The following is a 19,265-nucleotide window of genomic DNA, read 5'->3' as shown; positions in this document are numbered from 1 at the left end:
AGAGCTTTATTTAAAAAAAAAGTGCTAATTATTCATTTAAAGTACTTTCCGTAGCCGTCAGCCAAGAAAATGAACTAGCGTTTTTTGCTCTTGATCTAAGCTGAAAATTGGCACTTGAATCTTTCAGGTCCCTTTTCCATCTGAGGTGTCTTTAGAACCTAGCCTCCCTCTAGAAAGTGTGTGACCTCAGTAGGCACGCTGTCTACTAATGACACGTGGCCCAGGCCTTTAAGTTCTTGGGGAGGTTGGCTTCATTCTTCTGGGTAACACTGTCTGGCTTAGGCGCACCCATGTGCCCTCCCTGTGCTACCACTGGAGATTTGGGAGTCATAACTCCTTTGATATTAAGTCATTTATATTTCAGGTGGATTTTCAAACGTTATCAAATTTTCACCCCTAATTCCGGTTGCATGTTTCCTTTTTTTTTTTTTTTTTTTTTTTTTGCGGTACGTGGGCCTCTCACCGCTGCGGCCTCTCCCGTTGCGGAGCACAGGCTCCAGACGCGCAGGCTCAGCGGCCATGGCTCACGGGCCCAGCCGCTCCGCGGCATGTGGGATCCTCCCAGACTGCGGCACGAACCCGTGTCCCCTGCATCGGCAGGCGGACTCTCAACCACTGCGCCACCAGGGAAGCCCTGCATGTTTCCTTTACATGTCCCTCCAAGAAATCTCTCACTGCCTTGTCAAGATATAGTTATCAAAAAGTTGATCTGTCAAACAAATGTAACAGGAACATGTGACAAAGATCTTCCTTCTCTAACTCATTAAATAATGAGTAAGATGGGAAAGCTGTTAAAGGAACATCTGAGGAATGGATTTATACAGTTAATCTGGCAAAAGAATGCTGGAATGTTTGCAAATGGATACGAAACTTGTTAATATTCAACAGGTAATAAACCTTGGGAGTTAACTTTTGTAGGTTTCTGTCCAGGAGAAGTTATAACTGGGTGGGTTCTATTGGGTTGACCAAAAAGTTCGTTCGGGTTTTTCTGTAACATCTTACAAAGATGTTTAAAGAGTAGATAGCAAAGTCCAACAGAGGAGCATCTGCTATAACTATCTTCTCCTTGGGTGAGCCCATTAACCAGTGACACACAAAGGACACTCAATCATCCTTTCGCCTTTGTCCCCAGGTTTAGGATACTTTTCCTTAATAGGCTAAATTTTGGAAATTAGGTGTCAGGACACGTGCTTGTGGCTAGGACAAGGTGAATGTTCTCTGAGGAAACCAAGAAGAAAGTGGTAGCTTGTGCAATGGCTCCAAGAAGATCTCAAGCTGGCACCCTTCACTGCTACCTTGGCCATCAGCACCTCCTTGGTAACCAGGAACCCCTTCTCCACTCTGGGGAGAGAGGTGCTTGGGAGTGGCCTGGGCGTTAGAAAGGGCCACTGTCCCCATGGAGTGGATTGGCTGAAAGCTGAGCACAGATCACATCATTGCTGCCGGACAAGCAGGGAGGGAAGAGCTGACTGCCATCAGAGGCAGGTTCTCCTTGGTTGGCCGTTGGAAGGACGTCTCCACCCAGGTTGGAAGGTGGGCACTGGGTGCTGGCAGTCCTCACCCCTGCTCCCTGGGGCTGCTGATGGATTCTGGGCTCTTCTGAGAAGCCCCCAGTTTAGATGCCCTTCCCCTCCGGCCGATTGAGTTCTTGGCTGTGTTAACTCTGGTCACACTTGGAGCTTCCTTTGCTTGCACTTGTCTCCCCAGCTACACTCCACTCCCGTTTGGCCCTTTGTGCATTTGGCCGTTCCTCCCCCTAAAAGCAAACACCTGTGTCCCTTACAGGGTAAAAGAATATGAAACCGAGCTTTCCCCCTATTGATTCAAAAAGGTGCAAGACCACTTCTTTTCACTTCTCACAGTTTATATGGGTATTTTCTGTGTGTCTATCTCCTCCCAGACTGGAAGACCCTCACGGGTGAAGACTGTGCCTTTTTCCCCATCACCAGATCCCCCGGTACTGGGCACACAGCAGCTGACCCCCGCTGATGGCTCATGGCCACTCCCCAGACTAGACCCCTCAGTCAGGCTTCACGTGCCAGGTGTCAGTTGCTACTCATGCACACCCAGGAGGGGATCTTGCTCTTTCCTCTTTCCCAGACGAGGAAACTGAGGGCGAGAGACCAGAGCTCAGCTCAGGATTTGAATCCAGGTCTTTGTGACTCCTCAGCTGCCCCTCATAGAAGAAGGCCTCTGTGGGCCAAGACAGAAAAAGGCCACCGAGATTCTGTGCCAAGCGTCAGGACTTCTTGGCCGGAAGGAACTTGTCACGGGACCATTCTAGTTCAGCCGCCAGCCTCGACTGCCCCTTTCAGGGACACAAGCGCTGTGCTGATCAACAGGCCGCTAGAGGAGGATACGGCACGCCCCCCGCCCCTCCCCCCGGTGACTTAGTATTTGGCAGCCTGTCCAGGAAGTCTTCCCCTTATAACTGGGCTTGTTCACATCCACTTTCAACCATACATTCAGGATGTGCTTGGAGGAAGTATTATGATTTAGTGGACTGTGTTTTAAGCCACGGGTCCATTCCAGAAGAGGCATGTGTACATCGGAGGCTTGAAGTCTACTGAAAAGCTGAACGATAACGAAGACTTCTGTTGGCTCTGCCAACTGAGATGAATGGATTTTGCTGTTGAATTGTGAAATGAACCAAAACGTACACTGCGCACACGTGACCTTGGTGAATGTCTAACAAAATTCACCGTATAGAACAAAACTAGAATAATATTTGAGTATTTTTTTGACTGCAAAGTAAATTTTCTGTTTGAGACTTTGGAACAAAGATTGTGGCTTTAACTCTAATCTCAATTGTCCCCGATTTGAGGGCAGGAATCACGAATCACTTGGAAGCAGCTTATCACAGTCAAGAGGAGGGTTCCAGAGTCAGGTTATCTGGTTTAAGTCCTGAGTCTACTCTCATCAGCTGTGTGACCCTAGGCCCCTTGCTTAATCTCACTGTGCCTCTGTTTCCTCTTCTGTGAACTGCGGACAGTAATAGTATTTGTTAGATTGCTCCAAGGATGGCATGGAATAGTCCTTAAAGTGATGGGCACAATGCCTGACACATACCAAGTGCTCAGTACATATGAGCCATGACCGTCATCACTGTCACCACCACGTTTTTCTGTTTAGAGCACAGTCCTGGAACGTGAGATTGGGTGGGCAGATGGATGGATGGTCTTTGCGAGGGGAGCACACTATTAAAGTCTCCAGCCCATGAGTCCTTATATACAACAAACACCCCCTTTCTGTTGTCTCTACTGTGTCTGGGTTTGGAACTTTCAGGTTTCCTTTGAGCCCAGGACACCTGGATTAGTAACACAACTGAGGAATTCTGAGCAGAAATGTTAACGAAAGCCCCCAGGATTCACATTTTCCATTCTCTGCTCTACTAATGGCAGTCAAACCTCCCAGGTGTTTCCGTGCATTCATATTGCATAATGAAGTGAGGGTGTGAAGCAAAACCACGCCGATCGTCTCCTACAAATAAGTTAGCTTTAACAGCTGATCCCAATCTTGTCTTTCAGCCAGCCCATTGGCTGACCTCACGAGGGCAGGGAAGCGTTCGTTTCTTTCTCCTGTTAGAAAAGTGCAACTTCAGAATGATGATGCGTGCCCACGTTCATGTCCCCCACTGCAGAGCAGGAGACAGCTCCACTGTGTCCTTGGCCATCCTTCAAGCCAGTCAGAAGGACCAGGGCCTCTATTCCTGCTGTATCAAGAACGGTTACGGGAAAGTGGCTACGGAATTTCACCTCACCACAGAAGGTAAACCTCAGCTTTGCCGTTTCCAGTGAAAACCGCTAGCCCCTACCAGTTCAGAATGCTGATTTGTACTGAAGGCGTTCTCTTCTCTGTCATCTTCCAGTTCTCAAACAACTTTCAAGTCACCCAGATGTTAAAGGTAAGCTAACCTGAGGTGGACGTCAGAGGAAACGGGTGCATCCTAAAGCATGAAATATAGGCAATGGTAGAAGCAACATTCCCGTCGACTCTTTGAACCAAGTAGGAGAGAGCTCAGGAATGCCTGGGAAACGAATCCATAAGCTATTTCAACCTGACTACAGGGCCTGTGATGAGTGCGTTAGGCTCCAGAGGTCCAGAAGTGAATTATTAAAGAGATCAGACTGTGCAGTTGGGACCGTGTTGGCGAGGGGGCGGGGGGCACTTTGGGGTTAGGCTTTCTCTGTGGAGCAGCAGACTTGCATCCAGCCCATCTGCACGGGGTTTCTCAGCCTCTGGCACGTACACAGCATGTTTGTTTGTTTGTTTTAAGGGTTTCCTTTTCTCCACATTCTCACCAACACCTGTTATCTCTTATCTTTGTTTTTGAATTTTTTTTTATACAGCAGGTTCTTATTAGTCATCAGTTTTATACACGTCCGTGTATACATGTCAATCCCAATCTCCCAATTCATCCCACACCCTCACCCCCGCCCGCTCTCCCCCCTTGGTGTCCCTGCGTTTGTTCTCTACGTCACACGGCATGTTTTGTTTCTCCAGCTGTTTTAGTTTTCAGTTCGACTAGCTGAGCAGATTCCCAGAGTCAGGTGTCTAGGAGAATAAGTGCATTCGTTTGCATCCTAGTGGAAATGGGAGATGGATTTTTGTGCTTTCCTTTGGCACTTGTGCACTCCTGGTGTAGCAACGAGCTACCAGCTGCCCTTGAACGTTCAGGCTGCCTCTGGGCCACCCACTGAGTCCATGCTGGTCATGTATTTCCTCTTGGGGAAAATTATCCGTCCCCAGCACACGAGCCCATCCGCACCCAGTGATCTGCTGCCAAACTTTTAACAACCTGCCAGGGGGTTGGGGAGGCCCTGATTTGTACAGTTTTCCAATTTCTGTGGTGCAGATACTCTCATCATGGCCAAGTTTAAACTGCTAGCGTACACTGTATGTGCTGATTTTCTTTTAAGGCAAATAAAAACCCTGAAACCTCTGTGAAAACAAGACAGTACAGATCAAGATGCAGTAACGTCTAGTAATTAAAGGCGAGGAGCTGGGATCTCGACTTAGAAATGGTCTAGCAAATGCTGTGATATTTATCCAAAACAACAGACTTAAATACCAACTCCTCACAAACATTCAAATGTTACATGTCTTTAGTGTGTCATGTACTTGTGTAATTTAAAATCCCTCCCTATATGTCCCCATCCCCCCAAGAATCTAAATATGCAAAAGAATGTCCTTTCTTGTATCAAAAACCAAAATGACCTTCAGAAGAAAGGTTTCTCTGTTTCATCAGCTGCTTAGCATCACTTGGCATCCCATCCCAGATTCTTGCTCTGACCCGGTTAATTTAGGTTTGCAGAGACTCGTTTCTCAAGGCTTTACCAGTTAGGAATGAGACCCCAGTGAGGATGAGGTACTGGTCACCGCTATTGTAGCCCTGTGACTCTCACCATTGGGTTGGGGTCTAGACCCTGAAGACATCACCTTCTGCCAGCTGCTTCTCCATGAGACTGTGGGTCCAGTTTCAATGGCTCACTGGGCTGGGGAGGCCATACCTTCCTCTGCCTTTCCAGGTACCTTCAGATGAAGAAGTTTCAAATGACTGCTTTATCACCTTTCTTATCTGGAGGAATCTCTCACTAGATATTTTATTTAAATCTCTAGAGGAGGGACATATAACATTTTACAAATTGATCACTAACTAAAAGTCTAATAAAAGCCCCAAATGAATGATTCAAATAAAGCACAACTTAATGGTGGCACGCGCGGCTTTCAAAGAAAAATTCTAAGATGTATTTTTCTTACATTGTTTTATCCTGGTTAAGTGGACATTTCTGGAAATTATGGACAGGATTATCGAGGATGGTGGAGTGCATGCATGTCGTGTATTTTTTCTTAGGGAAAATTACTCCTCTCCACACATACACCCATCCCTATACAGTACGGCACTAAAAATGTTCCTTTCTATTACTAAGCAGAGAGTCTGGAACAACTTTTGTCTTTAGTTAATTAAATTTGAATTTTAAAATACACAAACTTTTAACTTTCAAGAACAATTGAATTTTAGAAACTTTGGGACTTTTGAAGGAAAACAATGTGGTAAATATAGCTCAGATTCACTGGGCTCTGGTGTACATACATAAAGCATTTCCTGTATCCTTTCAGAGGTCTTGGGGGCAAAATTGTTCATCAATCATGTAACTAGAATTAAGATTTGGGTTGTATAAGTAGCATTCCCTCTCCATTTCATTACCTAATTCTAAAATTTAACTTCAACTCTACTCTTCTCTATAACTTTCTCGTTCTATTACTTAGCTCTTTCACAGATTTCATCCTATCTCCTTTAAAATTTATGTGGGAAAATGTCCCATTTACCTACCTGCTTTCCTGTTCCTCTGCCCCCATTCTCTCTAAACCCCAAATAGGTTAGTCTTCAGGGGCACTCTGCTAGCCCTTGTGAAAGAGTTGCCTTGGAGCAACTCTCTGAATACTCTTTCACCGACACTTTCACCTCCTTTTTCTATTTGAAAATCCCCTACTTGCCTCCTTTCTTTCTGACAATAACTAGGTCTAGACACTAATCAATACCCTTTAAGAACAGTCTGTTCCCTTATACTTTTAACTAATCACATTGGTCATAGGCTGCCCTTAAAACATACGATTGGAAAATATTTTTCAAAGAGAAAAATATTTTGCTAAATATTCTAAATAGAAAGGTGACGTGGGATTTTCACACAACCAGATCGATGATGTCTATCTCAGAAAGATGAGTTTTCATTGACTTTTGAGGAGTGGAAGGTGGCTTTTTTACAATCTAAACAATCTTATTTCATTGAAAGCCATCTTATTTTCTTCTCTCAGCCAATCAGAAGTCTGACTTGGTCATCTCTAGTGTAAAACGCAACGTTCTGATCGAATTGATTGTCATCTGAAACACATGCAGAATCAACTCAAACAGCTGATAGAAAACTCAGTACTTTTTACAAGTAGATCCAGAATGATTCTAGCTTTTTTCAACTTCCCTTCAGAGGGAGTTCTTTTTACTTGTTTTGGTTTTTTCCCACTTATTTCTTATGACTGCCACAGTCATTCTTAACAGAGGCAGTATCACCTCCAAGAGGACAAAACTGGGTCTTGGGGAGGCAAAAGAAAACTTATTTTTGTGTGTTAAGCACAGATAGCCGTACCAGATACACAGTACATCTGTGGTATTAAAATTTTCTGTGGAGCAACTGGGGGGGAAAAGACTAAAAAGAATCCTTGCAGAAGTCAACAATGGAAAAAAAAAGATTGGGAAACATTGATCAGCAGATCAATGATCTAGCAGATCAGTCTTACAGCTGGTACCTCCTCCCTCTTCTACATTTCATCTGTCTTTTCAACTTGCCTTGAATCACCTTGCATGATTCTGTTCACGTTTTCTGGGTCTGTCTACAGTTCCTTTCCTGGGCTCCCCAGTTCTGTTCCCCCCTCATCCAATCCACGTCTGTTCCCCTCTCCTCCGATCCACTGGGGCCTCACCTCCATCTTCTACATCCTCAGTGAACCATCTCCCCTTCGAGCTATGCCTCTGTTGGGAGTTAGCGTGGTTCCCCCTCCTAGATCCTGTAGGCCAACCTTGTCATTGTCCCTGTGTGGGAATGCTCGCTAGCCAAGGAGCCGGATTGGGGGATGTTCCTGTCCAACGGAAGTTGTGTTATATCTTTAGTATACGAAGAGATTGAATTCAGCCAACTCATCTTCGGAGGAGACTTCCTCAGCGACAGCTACTTCGGGGGCCGTCTGCGCGGTCAGATCGCCACGGAGGAGTTGCACTTTGGGGAAGGGGTCCACCGGAAAGCCTTCCGCAGCAAAGTGATGCAGGGCCTCACGCCAGTCTTCAAGCCCGGCCACACCTGTGTGCTCAAGGTGCACAACGCCGTTGCCTACGGGACCAGAAACAATGATGAGCTCATTCAGAGGAACTACAAACTCGCCGCCCAGGTGGGTCCAACTGGCCTGAAAGTGCTGCTTGGGGTGTGAGATGGACCCATGATACCCTGAGATGAAAATCAGACTCAGAATCGATGCGGGTGTCTCCAAGAGGGTGTCTCTCTCCCTCTGGGGCATGTTTATGAGGGAGTCACTAGATTGAGGCTAAATGCTGGAGATCACATCTCAGCCTCTGAGTGATTTTGTGGCCTCGTGCCAGCCAGTTGGGACTAGTCTATGTCTGGGGGCGCCTCACCAGTTCCTACCTGGGCTGGGATCACTTCTAGGAAGGCTTCCTAGGAAGCCCCATCAGACCCCTAGGGGTTTGAATCTACCTGGACTCAGAATGACATGGGAAGTGGGGTGTCCAAATTACAGTGGATGCCAGGATTCCCAGGGATCCTCAAGGACAGCCAAAATCAACGGGAGTTTCTGGAGTGTTTCGGTTTGTTTTAGGGAAGAGGAAGGAGGGTGGGAATATTCAGAAGGGTTAACGTTTGTCCTGTTTCCTGCCTTCCTGAGTTAGGTTCAATGTCCACCCATCAGCTATGAAGGGAGATTGACCCAAGTCTCTACCTAAGTTCCCTCCTGTGTTACTGAGTCGTAGGACCCTTGAGGCAAGAGGGGAGGGGAGGAAAACACGATCTTCTCCCCCTGCATCACCACCCCTCCCCCACCCCCATCCATGCTTTTCACTCCATGCCAGCGCTGGCCAAGCTTTCAGGAGAGCTGGGTCTAGCTCTTTCACAAACTAGGTGCATTCTGAATTTTTTTTTTAACCTATAAAATGAATAAGCTAGACTCAGATGAGTCTCTTGGGTGCTCTCAAACACTGTCCCTCCACAGCCATCTCAGATGTGGCAATGCAGTGTGGGACTTGGTACTCATGAAGGCAACCCCTCTTCTCTGGGCATAGGATTTGGCAATTGTACTCCTTTCTCCTCCTCCTTTGTTCTTCTCTTTCACTGAATATTCCTTCCATTTCAAGTACCATCTGGCCCAGTCATGGAAAATCCCCCAGACTCCAGACTCCCACTTAGGAAAAGCAAACTGGATTCTGCTTTCCACTCTGTAGGGCTTTTCTAAGCCAACAATCTTGGCAAGGTGTTCATTACTTACAGCTCAAGTTACACCTTTGAAGAAGAACCTCAGATGGGGTAGCTCATGGGAAATCCAACAGTCCCCGTGCTCTATCTGACATCCTGCCCAGGGACCAGTCCCCTTAGCTCAGGGGTGAACTTCAGCCATGTGGGTTCTAAAAATTTCATAGTTCAGGGACACCTAGCCCTAGAGACCACTTGACCTTCACCCGGATGGTTCCTTCAGATCTCAGAGGTCCTCTGCAAGTGGCCAACTGTAGGCTACATTCACTGTTGTTTCTGTGCCCCCAACGAAGGGATGGGTTTGGAAATCCATTGGCTTAACCTATATTGGGAAATTTGAGCCTTACCGGGCAATGCTCTCTGAATTTCTTCTAATCACTGGGCTTTCCCATGTACTTGGGTGATCTAGGAGTGCTACGTTCAAAATACCGCCAGATACTACGCCAAGATCTACGCCGCTGAAGCACAGCCTCTGGAAGGCTTTGGAGATGTGCCAGAGTGAGTATGATTCCCCCTTGTGCCCCCCCTCCTCTAATTTGTTGCGGGACTTGCGGGGCACTGAGGGATGAGAGGGTGAGGAGAAACAGTAGGACACACATTTCAACTGGTGTCTGTCTGTAAGCTCTAAGAGGGCACACACAGCTGCTATCCTATTCTTCACTGAGTCACCAGAGGCTTGCAGAAAAAGACTTGCTAGATATTTCAGTAAATGTGTGTATGGATGGAATAATTAAATAAACGCATATACCATGTTAAATAGAAAATGTATCTACTCTCATGGGTATTACATTGTCTAAACCATAAACAAATAGAACAGGAGTCCTGTGATGAAAATAAATATGGTGGTGTGTCAGGGAAGAATGAGCTGGGAGATCAGGAACGTAGGAGCATAGTACCCGATTCCTGGAACCCTACAGAGGTAAACTACACTGACTTTTATCCACTCGTTGACTAAATATCGATTGGCACAAGCATATGTTGGGGTGTCCGGAGCTTGTATTTACTGATCTGCTTATCTGGTTGAGATCATAAAGGGAAGAGAAAAGGCTGTGCCAGTGCACGGTGGAAACTTCAGACAGACCAGTCATTTACATATGAGTAGAAACTGGGAAAGGAGAGGAAAGAAGGAAGGGACTCTTGTCTGCATTATCTCTGTTAACTCACGAAATGGAAAAAAAAAAAACAACCCTGAGGTGGTATGTTGGACACACCATGTATAAAGTCTAATGCTTGCTGTTCTTCTCCAAGAAATGCTTAACATACTTAGTATACAAACAGTTCTCAGCAACTTCAAGAAAAATTAACATAATGCAAAGAAAACCACTTTCAATTGCGTTTCTGTTAAGTACGCTAAGACGGCAATCTGGACTGGGTTGTCATGAGAACTCGTCCTGTTCTTGCTTCTCCAGCCCCCTCTTCCTGCTCTGTCCTCTTCAGTTCCTCCTTGAGGAGGAAGAATCCACCCGTAATCAGTCTACCAGGCGTGGAACCACAGCGCCCTCCCGCAGGGGCACACCCAAGCTTTGTGCAGCTTGACTCATTACACAACTTGGGGGCTTTTCTAAGGAAAAGAACACAATTATGAATATCAAGACGTGTCCGGGGACTTGGAAAGGGTCTGTGCGGGTGAAGGACAAGGGCTTAATCAGCTTCCGAGTAAATCTGTCACCGCCCTGGAGACAGATGAGGATGTTTTGGTATCCAAATACGTTTCCTTCCTTACTGTGGGAGGATTTGTGAACTCATGGACGAGGACAGTACATGGAGGGATAAGGGTCCAAAAAAGGGCATCTGTGCCTGATTCCATGTTCACTGAACCAAAATCAGGATCCTATACTGGAAACACACAGCATTCTTTTTTTTTTTAAACTTTAAAAACTTTCGAAACAAAAGTTGGTATAACACCTGTATATTTTGCACCTCATTGACCAATTGTTAATAGTTAATTCAATATTCTTTCTGTAGATTCTGTGTACATATTCCTATATAACCACAACAGCTATCAAAACCAACACATTTAACATTGCTATAGTATCACCTAATATCCAATCTATATTAAAATTTCCCCAATTATTCCAAAACCACCCTTTTTACTAGAGGAACTGTAACTTACCATTCATTCCAGGACACTTAAAAAATTATGTATAAAACTTAAAGTAAAAATAGACATCTTAAGCGCATAGCTCTGAATATTTACATATAGCTATGTCTAAGAGACTGCTACGCCAAACAAGGGGGTCTCTTAATTATGCCGGGACAACAGGTATAATCAGGACTGATTGCTTCCTTGTAAAGCGATGCATATTACATCTTTTTGGCAAGAAGATTTTCAGTGATATGCTGTGTCACATCAGAAGACACATTTCTGTTTGAACCATTCCTGGCGATGATAGGTTTGAATATTGGTTAAGGTGAACATAACCAAGTTTCAAGTTTTGTCTATAAGCCCCGTCTTCCCCAGTGTAGAAACTTATCGGAGGCCCTTTCAGGTAAATCAATTCCATTCAGTGAGTTCATATTTGTAAAATGTCTCATCTCCTTCCTTCTCTGCCCTCTCAGGGCCGGGGCTCTTTGCAGAGAGAGCCACTTCCACTGTGGCTTCCTGTCAGGTAGTTCACAGGCTTTTTTTCCCCCATGCAATGGCCAGGCTGTGTCCCCCTGTAAGCAGGAAGCGTGGAGCGTGTGGAGCGGCCCACAGTTCAGCTGTCAAGGGGCACCACGGAGTGGACTGTAGTCACTTCTCTATCGTTAACTATCATTATAGCTGAACCCTTTTTCCGGGTGGTGTAGCCTCACCGCGGGCTTTTCGCTAATGCTTGATTCCTACGAACACACTCAGGGCGCAGCCTGTGGTTCCCCCAGGTGTTGGGTGGAAAATTGCCGGCAGGAAGGGAGAAGAGTGCAGAGCCCCTCCTCGGTTTTTCAAGAACCCAAGCCTGTCCGGCATGAAACTGTAATGAGCCCAGCCCTAGTGGGGGAGCGGGGAGACTTCGCCCGTGGACCACGCACCACCTGACCACACCGGCCTCCTGTGATTCCACTGAGTCTGTCTTCTCGGCCCGGCTACAGTTCTGCTCCAGGAAGCAAGCACAGCCTCTGGGTCAGCAGTTGACACGATTGTATTAACTCCCTCAAGGAGAGCAGTAGGTCTTCAAGGGCGGGTGCCCCCTCCTCAGGAGGAGCAGCCACTTTAGGAGAATTGGTCCCATCAAAAGACATCTTTTTATCAGCACTTTCCAGAGGCAGCTCCCCCTTGTCTATCTTTTGTCTTCGGCATGCTGATAGGATCCTGGCCTCTTCTGCTGTGGCAGGAATGCTTTTGGAGGAAGGTGAACAGCTCACAGGGCTGCTTCTGTCCGTCTCACTTCCGGCCTCTGGTTCTCGGTGGTAATCGCTGGTGCCAAGCCTGCAAAACGTCTTGGTGAATCAGGCTGGTGGCGGTGGGGGGGGGGGGGGCGGCAGGTTAGAAGGTAAGGGAGGTATGGGTGTCTTCTTCTGAGGTCTTAGGCTGTCACAACACTGTGGCATCTTTTGTGGACAGGAAGCTTTGTCATTTTTCACAGATCATTTCTTTGGGTCCCCTTCGCCGAGTCTGCCTGTGTATTTGGTTCAGCAGAAGCCCCCGTCCCTCTGCCGCTTCTGCTGACGTCGATTTGAATTTGCAGCTTGCATGTGCTTTCTGTGACTCTGGAGTTCCTCTCCTGTTCATTTGCTCTCTCCGTTTCACCAACCTTGACTTCCTTTCTGAGCACGAGGACTCTCCTTACTTCAGAAACGGCCCCTGGCCTAAGGTCCACGCGGCTTCTGCCTCAAAGGCCTCTGTGCCTGAAACCACGTTAGCAAAGGTGTAAGTGAGCGGGGTTTGAGAGGAGAGGGCACGGGGGGGGGGGGGGGCGCGGGGCGCGTGTGTCTCTGGAGGGGTGGGGATGATTCGGACGCCCACCTGTCAGCCTCTAGATGCTCCGCTGAGCAGGGAGGACGTGCAGGGCCACGGAGACGTGGCCACTTGGCAGATGGCTGTAAGGGGAGGGGCAGAACAAAGCGGGGAGGGCCTCAGCTTGATCCCTGCACGGAGGCAGCCAGTGAGGGGAAAGGGCTCCCAAGCGGCGAGCCAAGGGAGGGCGGCCAGCGGGTTCCCCGCCATGCCTCAGGCTCCTCTGCAGATCCGGGGCGCGAGGCTGGGTGGTTGGCCTGCCAGGGGTGGGGATGTGTTTATTTCCAGACCGCAAAGCTGGCCCTACGCTTCCCTTTTCTGGGCGGGTGGGTCTAGAAGAGAAAACCCTCCGCATTCCGGCAGCTTCCGGTTTTGAATTTGTGAATGACAGTAGAGTCAGCGTTCTTCATGCAAAGGATCCGCCTGGGCAGGGACCATGCCTAGTTACCACCCTGAATCACGGCCAGCTCCATCTCTGGTTTTTAGGGCTACGGAACGAATAAGAACCCAGGTCAACCCTGAACACCCTTTTGCCCTGCGGCAGGGTCAGTGGCCAGCTGTCTTCAGGGCGTCCTCAGGAGGCAACCTGGATGCCCCAAATCCTGCAGAAATGACCAAGTTGTCAGAGGGAGGCTGGGGACACCCCAGGCTGATTTCAGGGGTGCTGGGAAGGGCCCTCTGCCCCAGGTGGGCCCACCAGCCCACTGGCTAATACTTGACATTTCTTTGATAAAAGAAGACACAAACGCTTTCATCCTAGAAGTAGAAATAGTGCTTAAAATGACTCCCGCCGTGATTAGTAATCAGAGAACGTTGGTGTTTGAAGGGTTGGCCACTTGGTGTCTCAAAGGACATTGTCCTGGTCCAGAAATGCTCCCGAGAGAGATGGGGCGGGAAAGGAGGCATCCTCCTCACATTTTCTCAAGGAAATACTCGTAAATGGCAGAGGAGGATAAATATGTTCCCTTCAAAAGCTCTGGGGGCTTAATCTGAAGTAATCTGCCTGCAGAGTCGTTTCTTTGAAATGTTACCTTTTGTGTCTTTAAAATTCACTTGAATTTTGTATTCTTCCCTCTTTGTCTGTTTAATATAAAAATGTTTTCCCAGCAATCTTTGACTCAGACACCTGTGTGTAGCCTCCTGCTGAACTCCCAGGAGGAGGCAGGATGTGGGTGGAAACAGCACAGGCCCGGATGCTCTCCACGCTCTGGGAGAATCCGCTCTGCTCTGTTCTCACCCCTGGGGAAGCAGGCGGCGCCCTGTGGTGTGAGTGCAGACCCGGCCGGGGTGCCCAACTCAAGCCTCCCTTCAGAGTAAGAGGCCTTCACCCTCATCTCACTGGAAAAGGGGACTCACGTCCCCACAGAGAGAGAAATGATGGTAGTGTCTGTGATAGTATTTTTGAAGGGAGAAAGGAGGCCACCGGCCCTGCTGCCCTCATGACTTTTCCTAAGCTTGGATTTGGTTACTGAGTGTTGCAGAATTGTTCTGTATCTTTACCTGTAGACATTCTGACGCAAAACCTGGGCCACTTCTGAGGCCTTTTCATGATAGGGCTCTGTGTGGTTTTACTAAGAGAACTGACACCAGCCATTCCCCTCCCCAACCCAGGTGACCATCACTGGACGCAGGTGACTGTCACACCATTAATGGTTTTTTGTGAGTGTGTGGCACTTAGACCCTTCCAGAAGCCTACTTTCTGAGCCTTTAAATATATCGACAGTTGTTAGGGGCCTGCATTAGGGACTTATACCTATTTGTTTACCCATTTGACAAATAATCTGTATTAAAAATATTTTTTACATTCATGAACATCAAAAAATCAGCATCTTACCTTTTCCTTGGGGTGGCTATCATGATTTCTACTTTAAGTCCTTGAAAATGACATCTGTGTGATCAACAGTTAACTAGGTGACCTCTTCTCTGACTATCTACAAGTTTGTCAGATCAGATCCTGTATCAGTTTAATGGTTGTGACTGGGAGGGGTGCTACTGGCCTCTAGTGAGAAGCGGCCAGAGGTGTTGCTAAACATCCTACAATGCACAGGACAGCCCCACAATGAGGAATTATCTGGCCCCAAAGTTCAGTAATGCTGAGACTGAGAAACTTTGTCCTATATAAACATTCATTCATTTTTGCCAAACACTGTGCATGTACCATGCGCCAGGCTTTGTTCCACGCTAGGTGATGGGCACTTAACGAATACAAAGAAAACGCAATAGGTTCTTGCGCCTCACAGCCAGTGGGAGTGCAAGGCATGTAGGACAAAACCCAGTGTGCTGGGGCTTCCCTGGTGGCGCAGTGGTTGAGAGTCCACCTGCCGATGCAGGGGACACGGGTTCATGCCCCGGTCTGGGAAGATCTCACATGCCGCGGAGCAGCTGGGCCCATGAGCCATGGCCGCTGAGCCTGCGTGTCCGGAGCCTGTGTTCCACAACGGGAGAGGCCACAACAGCGAGAGGCCCGCATACTGCAAAAAAAACAAAAAACAAAAGCCCCAAAAAACAAAAACCCAGTGTGCTGGCATGAAGTGCAAGGAGTTATGGGGACATGGAGGAGGTAGGGGGTCTGGAAAACCTCCCAGGAGGAGGAGGGTGTTGAAGAATGAGTAGGAGTTTGCCAGATGGAGAGCAAGGGTGGAGAACTGCCAGCAAAGGGAACAGCGTGTTCAAAGAAAGAAACGAAGAGCTGTGAAAGAAGGTTTTCGAGGAGATGGAAAATGCTCAGTAAATCTAGAGTACTGGCAGGGTAGAAAAAAGGGGGGCAGAGAAAGAGGCCAGAGGCAGGTTGGGGGTCAGAATGCAAAGAACCTTCAATGCTCAGCTAATGAGCGTCGGGGCGAGAGGGAGACAGGGGCTAACCAGAAGCTTTCAGCAGGGGAGCCTTGAGCAACGCAGCAGACACGTTGTTGTTCTTGTTGTTGTTGTTTTTCGGTATGCAGGCCTCTCACTGTCGCTGCCTCTCCCGTTGCGGTGCACAGGCTCTGGACGTGCAGGCTCAGCGGCCATGGCTCACGGGCCCAGCCGCTCAGTGGCACGTGGGATCTTCCCGGACTGGGGCACGAACCCGTGTCCCCTGCATCGCAGGCGGACTCTCAACCACTGTGCCACCAGGGAAGCCCCTGTTGTTTTTAATAGAGTTTAATCTTTGGAATAGTTTTAGGTTCACAGCAAAATTGAATGGAGGGGACAGATTTCCCATATCCACTCAGGCTCCACACATACACAGCCTCCCCCATTACCAACATTCCCCAACAGACGGGAACGTCTGTTATAATTGAATCCACATTGACACATCATCGTCACCCTAAGTCCACAGTGTACGTTAGGGTTGTACATTCTGTGAGTTTGGACAAATGTCCAATGATACTATAACGTATGATAACTGTAATGTATCATACAGAGTAGTTTCATTGCCCTAAAAATCCTCTGTGCGGACGTGGCTCTTAGAGCTATCTGTCCGTCAGCAATGGCTGTCCAAGGACAAGGCCCAGAGGCTGGACGTGGTGAGACCAGTCTGAAAGTTGTTTCTGTTGCCCAAGAAAGAGGCAGTGACAGTGGAACTAAGCCATGGCCATGGGGAGTTTGAGAGGAAAGAATGGGCTTGCGTGACATTTGGTAGGTAGGTGTGTTTAACCAGACTTCATGGAAGGAGTAAAAAGGGAGAGAAGGTTGACTCTGAACTTGGGAGACTGGGTAGACAATGCCGCCACTTGAAGACAGTATAGGCAGGGAGAAGACTCATGTAGGTGTAGGGCGAGGTGAATACTTTTGCGTGAGCCGAGTCTGAGGTGTGTGGTCTCTGTGGCCCATCAGACTGCAGCAGTTCGATCATCTAAGCCTGGAGCGGAAAGAGAAGGGAGGCAGTGCACTGGTTTGCTGGGCATCTGCATACGGAAGATCACAGCAACTGTGCAAGTGGTGGGCTTACCTGCGTAGAGTGCATAGAACAAGGGGAGGGAAGGACCAAGGATGGAAGCTCGAGAAACACGAACATGCAGGGCTCGGAGTCAGTGCTGAGCAGGGGCCGGCAAATGCTCAGGGGCAGCGTCAGTGGAACAAGAGCCAGGAGGGGACACTGTCCCCAGAGTCCAGGCAAGAGGGTGATTCTGGAGGGCAAAAGGGGTCAACACTGTCAGAAGCTTATTAGTTATCTATTTAATGACCGACCGTATTGGACAGGGAACTCTAGTCAATACTCTATTATGGCCTCTATGGGAAAAGAATCTAAAGAGCGTGGATATATGTATATGTATAACTGATCCACTTTGCTGTGCAACAGAAACTAACGCAGTGTTGTAAGCCAACTATACGCCAATAAAAATTAAACACACACTGTCAGATGCTGCGGAAGGGTCCTGGGGAATAATCAGAGGCCATCAGAATGGATGACCACAGCAGGCGGGGACTTTGGAAGATGAGGGGTAATGGGTCAAAGAGGGAATTGGAACTGAGGCCATGGATACAAATGGAGGCGCTCCTTTCAAGAAGTGAAGGAAACAAGGAAAATCAGAAGGAAATCTAAGGGCAAAGTCCCCCCAAAGGAAGGGTGGTGCTGGTTGTTTTTAAGATGGGGAGACAAGAACATGTTTGTGACCTTGAGGCAGAGAGAAGAAACAAAAGAATTCACCTACAGAAGACAAGACTTGAGACCAGGGGTTGGCAAACCCTTTCTGCAAAGGGCCAGATAGTAACTATTTTAGGCTGTGTAGGTCCATAGGCAAAATCAACGCTATTACGTAGATGCTTATGTAACAGTAAAGAAAACCAGTAGCTACAAATCTTTATTGATGAACTATACAGATTTCCGAATAGAAGAATGGAATTCTTTCTTTTTAAGTGGCATTTTGCTAACTTTTTAAAGTAACTTTGCTTACATTTGGGGTTCAGAGTTAGTGTTCCCTAAAAGCCAATCAATTGCAAATGTTCATCTGTAAAAACCATTCTTGTGGGCTGTATGAAAACAGGCATCTGACTGGAGCTGGTCCCTAGGTAACAGGGTGCTGACCCTGCTGTACACGTATTTTCCTGCGGTGAGTAGTGGGTGAGGTGGGCTCATGTATACCATTTCACAAGCTCTCATGCAATTTATTCCTCACCTGGTGACAAAAGGGAACGGGCAGTTGTGACACCAGATCTGTTCAGTGCTGGACTAACTGCATCTGGGAAGGGGTGGGGGGGAGGCAGAGCATCACTTGGTGGAACTCAGAAGCGTCGGGGAAGCTTCAGGCCAGGCCAGGTAGGGTGCAGTGAGGACCAGGACGTGGGACTCGGACTGGCTTGTGCGGGTGCGGATGGAGGGAGCCTGAGCTGTGGGTACCAAGCACAGGCGTGGAGTTGTTGGATGGCTTCTCCCTCTTGCCTCCCACTCTGCCAGCTTATCCCTCCTTAGTCTTCACAACTCAGGCCACACACACCTGGCTGCTGACTGTCTTTATTAGCTGGGAGTTGGGGGTTAGATGTCCCTCCTCTGGGCACCTTCCCAACAACTGCCCTTGGAAAGCAAGGACTGTGTCTCTCGTCTCCCCTCCCCTGAATCTTTGAGATCCTGGCACAAGCTATTCAGCAGATTTTTGTTGAAGGGAAAGAATGCAAAGGTAGAGTTGCCAATCAACTCTACAGACGTTGGGGTGGAGGCAAATGACTAGTTCAGTTTTTGCCATGTTAAATTTTTCTTTTCTTTTTTTTTTTTTGCTGCGTTGGGCCTTTGTTGCTGTGCGTGGGCTTTCTCTAGTTGCAGCGAGCGGGGGCTACTCTTCGTTGTGGTGCGCGGGTTCTCATTGCGGTGGCTTCTCTTGTTGCATGGGCTCTAGTCGCGTGGGCTTCAGTAGTTGTGGCACGTAGGCTCAGTAGTTGCGGCACGTGGGCTCAGTAGTTGCAGCACGTGGGCTCGGTAGTTGTGGCTTGCAGGCTTAGTTGCTCTGCGGCATGTGGGATCTTCCTGGACCAGGTCTTGAACCTGTGTCCCCTGCATTGGCAGGCAGATCCTTAACCACTGTGCCATGGCAGGGAAGTCCTGCCATGTTAAATTTGAGACGCCTTTTAGACATCAAGTGTAGATGGAGAGTAGGCAGCTGGAGATGTGAGTTGGGAGTTAAGGGGAGAGGTCTGGGCTGGAGATATAAATGTGGAAACTGCCGGTATATGAACTGTATTTAAAACAAGAAGGGTCAGCAGGGAACGTGTGCAGAGTGAGAAGAGCTATCCCAGGGCGTGCCAGGGTGTAAAGGTTGGGAAGAAATGAGGAACCAGGAAAGGAGACAGGAAGTAGCCAGTGAAGCAGAAAGAAAACCAAGAGGAAG

The 19,265-nt window shown here is 48.0% G+C and overlaps 1 protein-coding gene across 1 annotated transcript in view; it reads left to right on the top strand.

Moving 5' to 3' along the window:
- The window catches only part of ALPK2 (alpha kinase 2), a 113,323-nt gene that overhangs the window by 71,168 nt on the left and 22,890 nt on the right, over positions 1-19,265 (top strand). The window contains 4 exon segments of the mRNA XM_060029552.1: positions 3,641-3,768; positions 3,869-3,904; positions 7,664-7,938; positions 9,439-9,527. Of these exon segments, the coding sequence (XP_059885535.1) occupies positions 3,641-3,768; positions 3,869-3,904; positions 7,664-7,938; positions 9,439-9,527 (528 nt within the window).

This window comes from Delphinus delphis, chromosome 13 (assembly GCF_949987515.2).
Source record: "Delphinus delphis chromosome 13, mDelDel1.2, whole genome shotgun sequence".
In the NCBI taxonomy this organism is placed as follows: Eukaryota; Metazoa; Chordata; class Mammalia; order Artiodactyla; family Delphinidae; genus Delphinus; species Delphinus delphis.
Note: the sequence above shows the minus strand (reverse complement) of the source record. Positions and strands in the feature narration are given on the sequence as shown.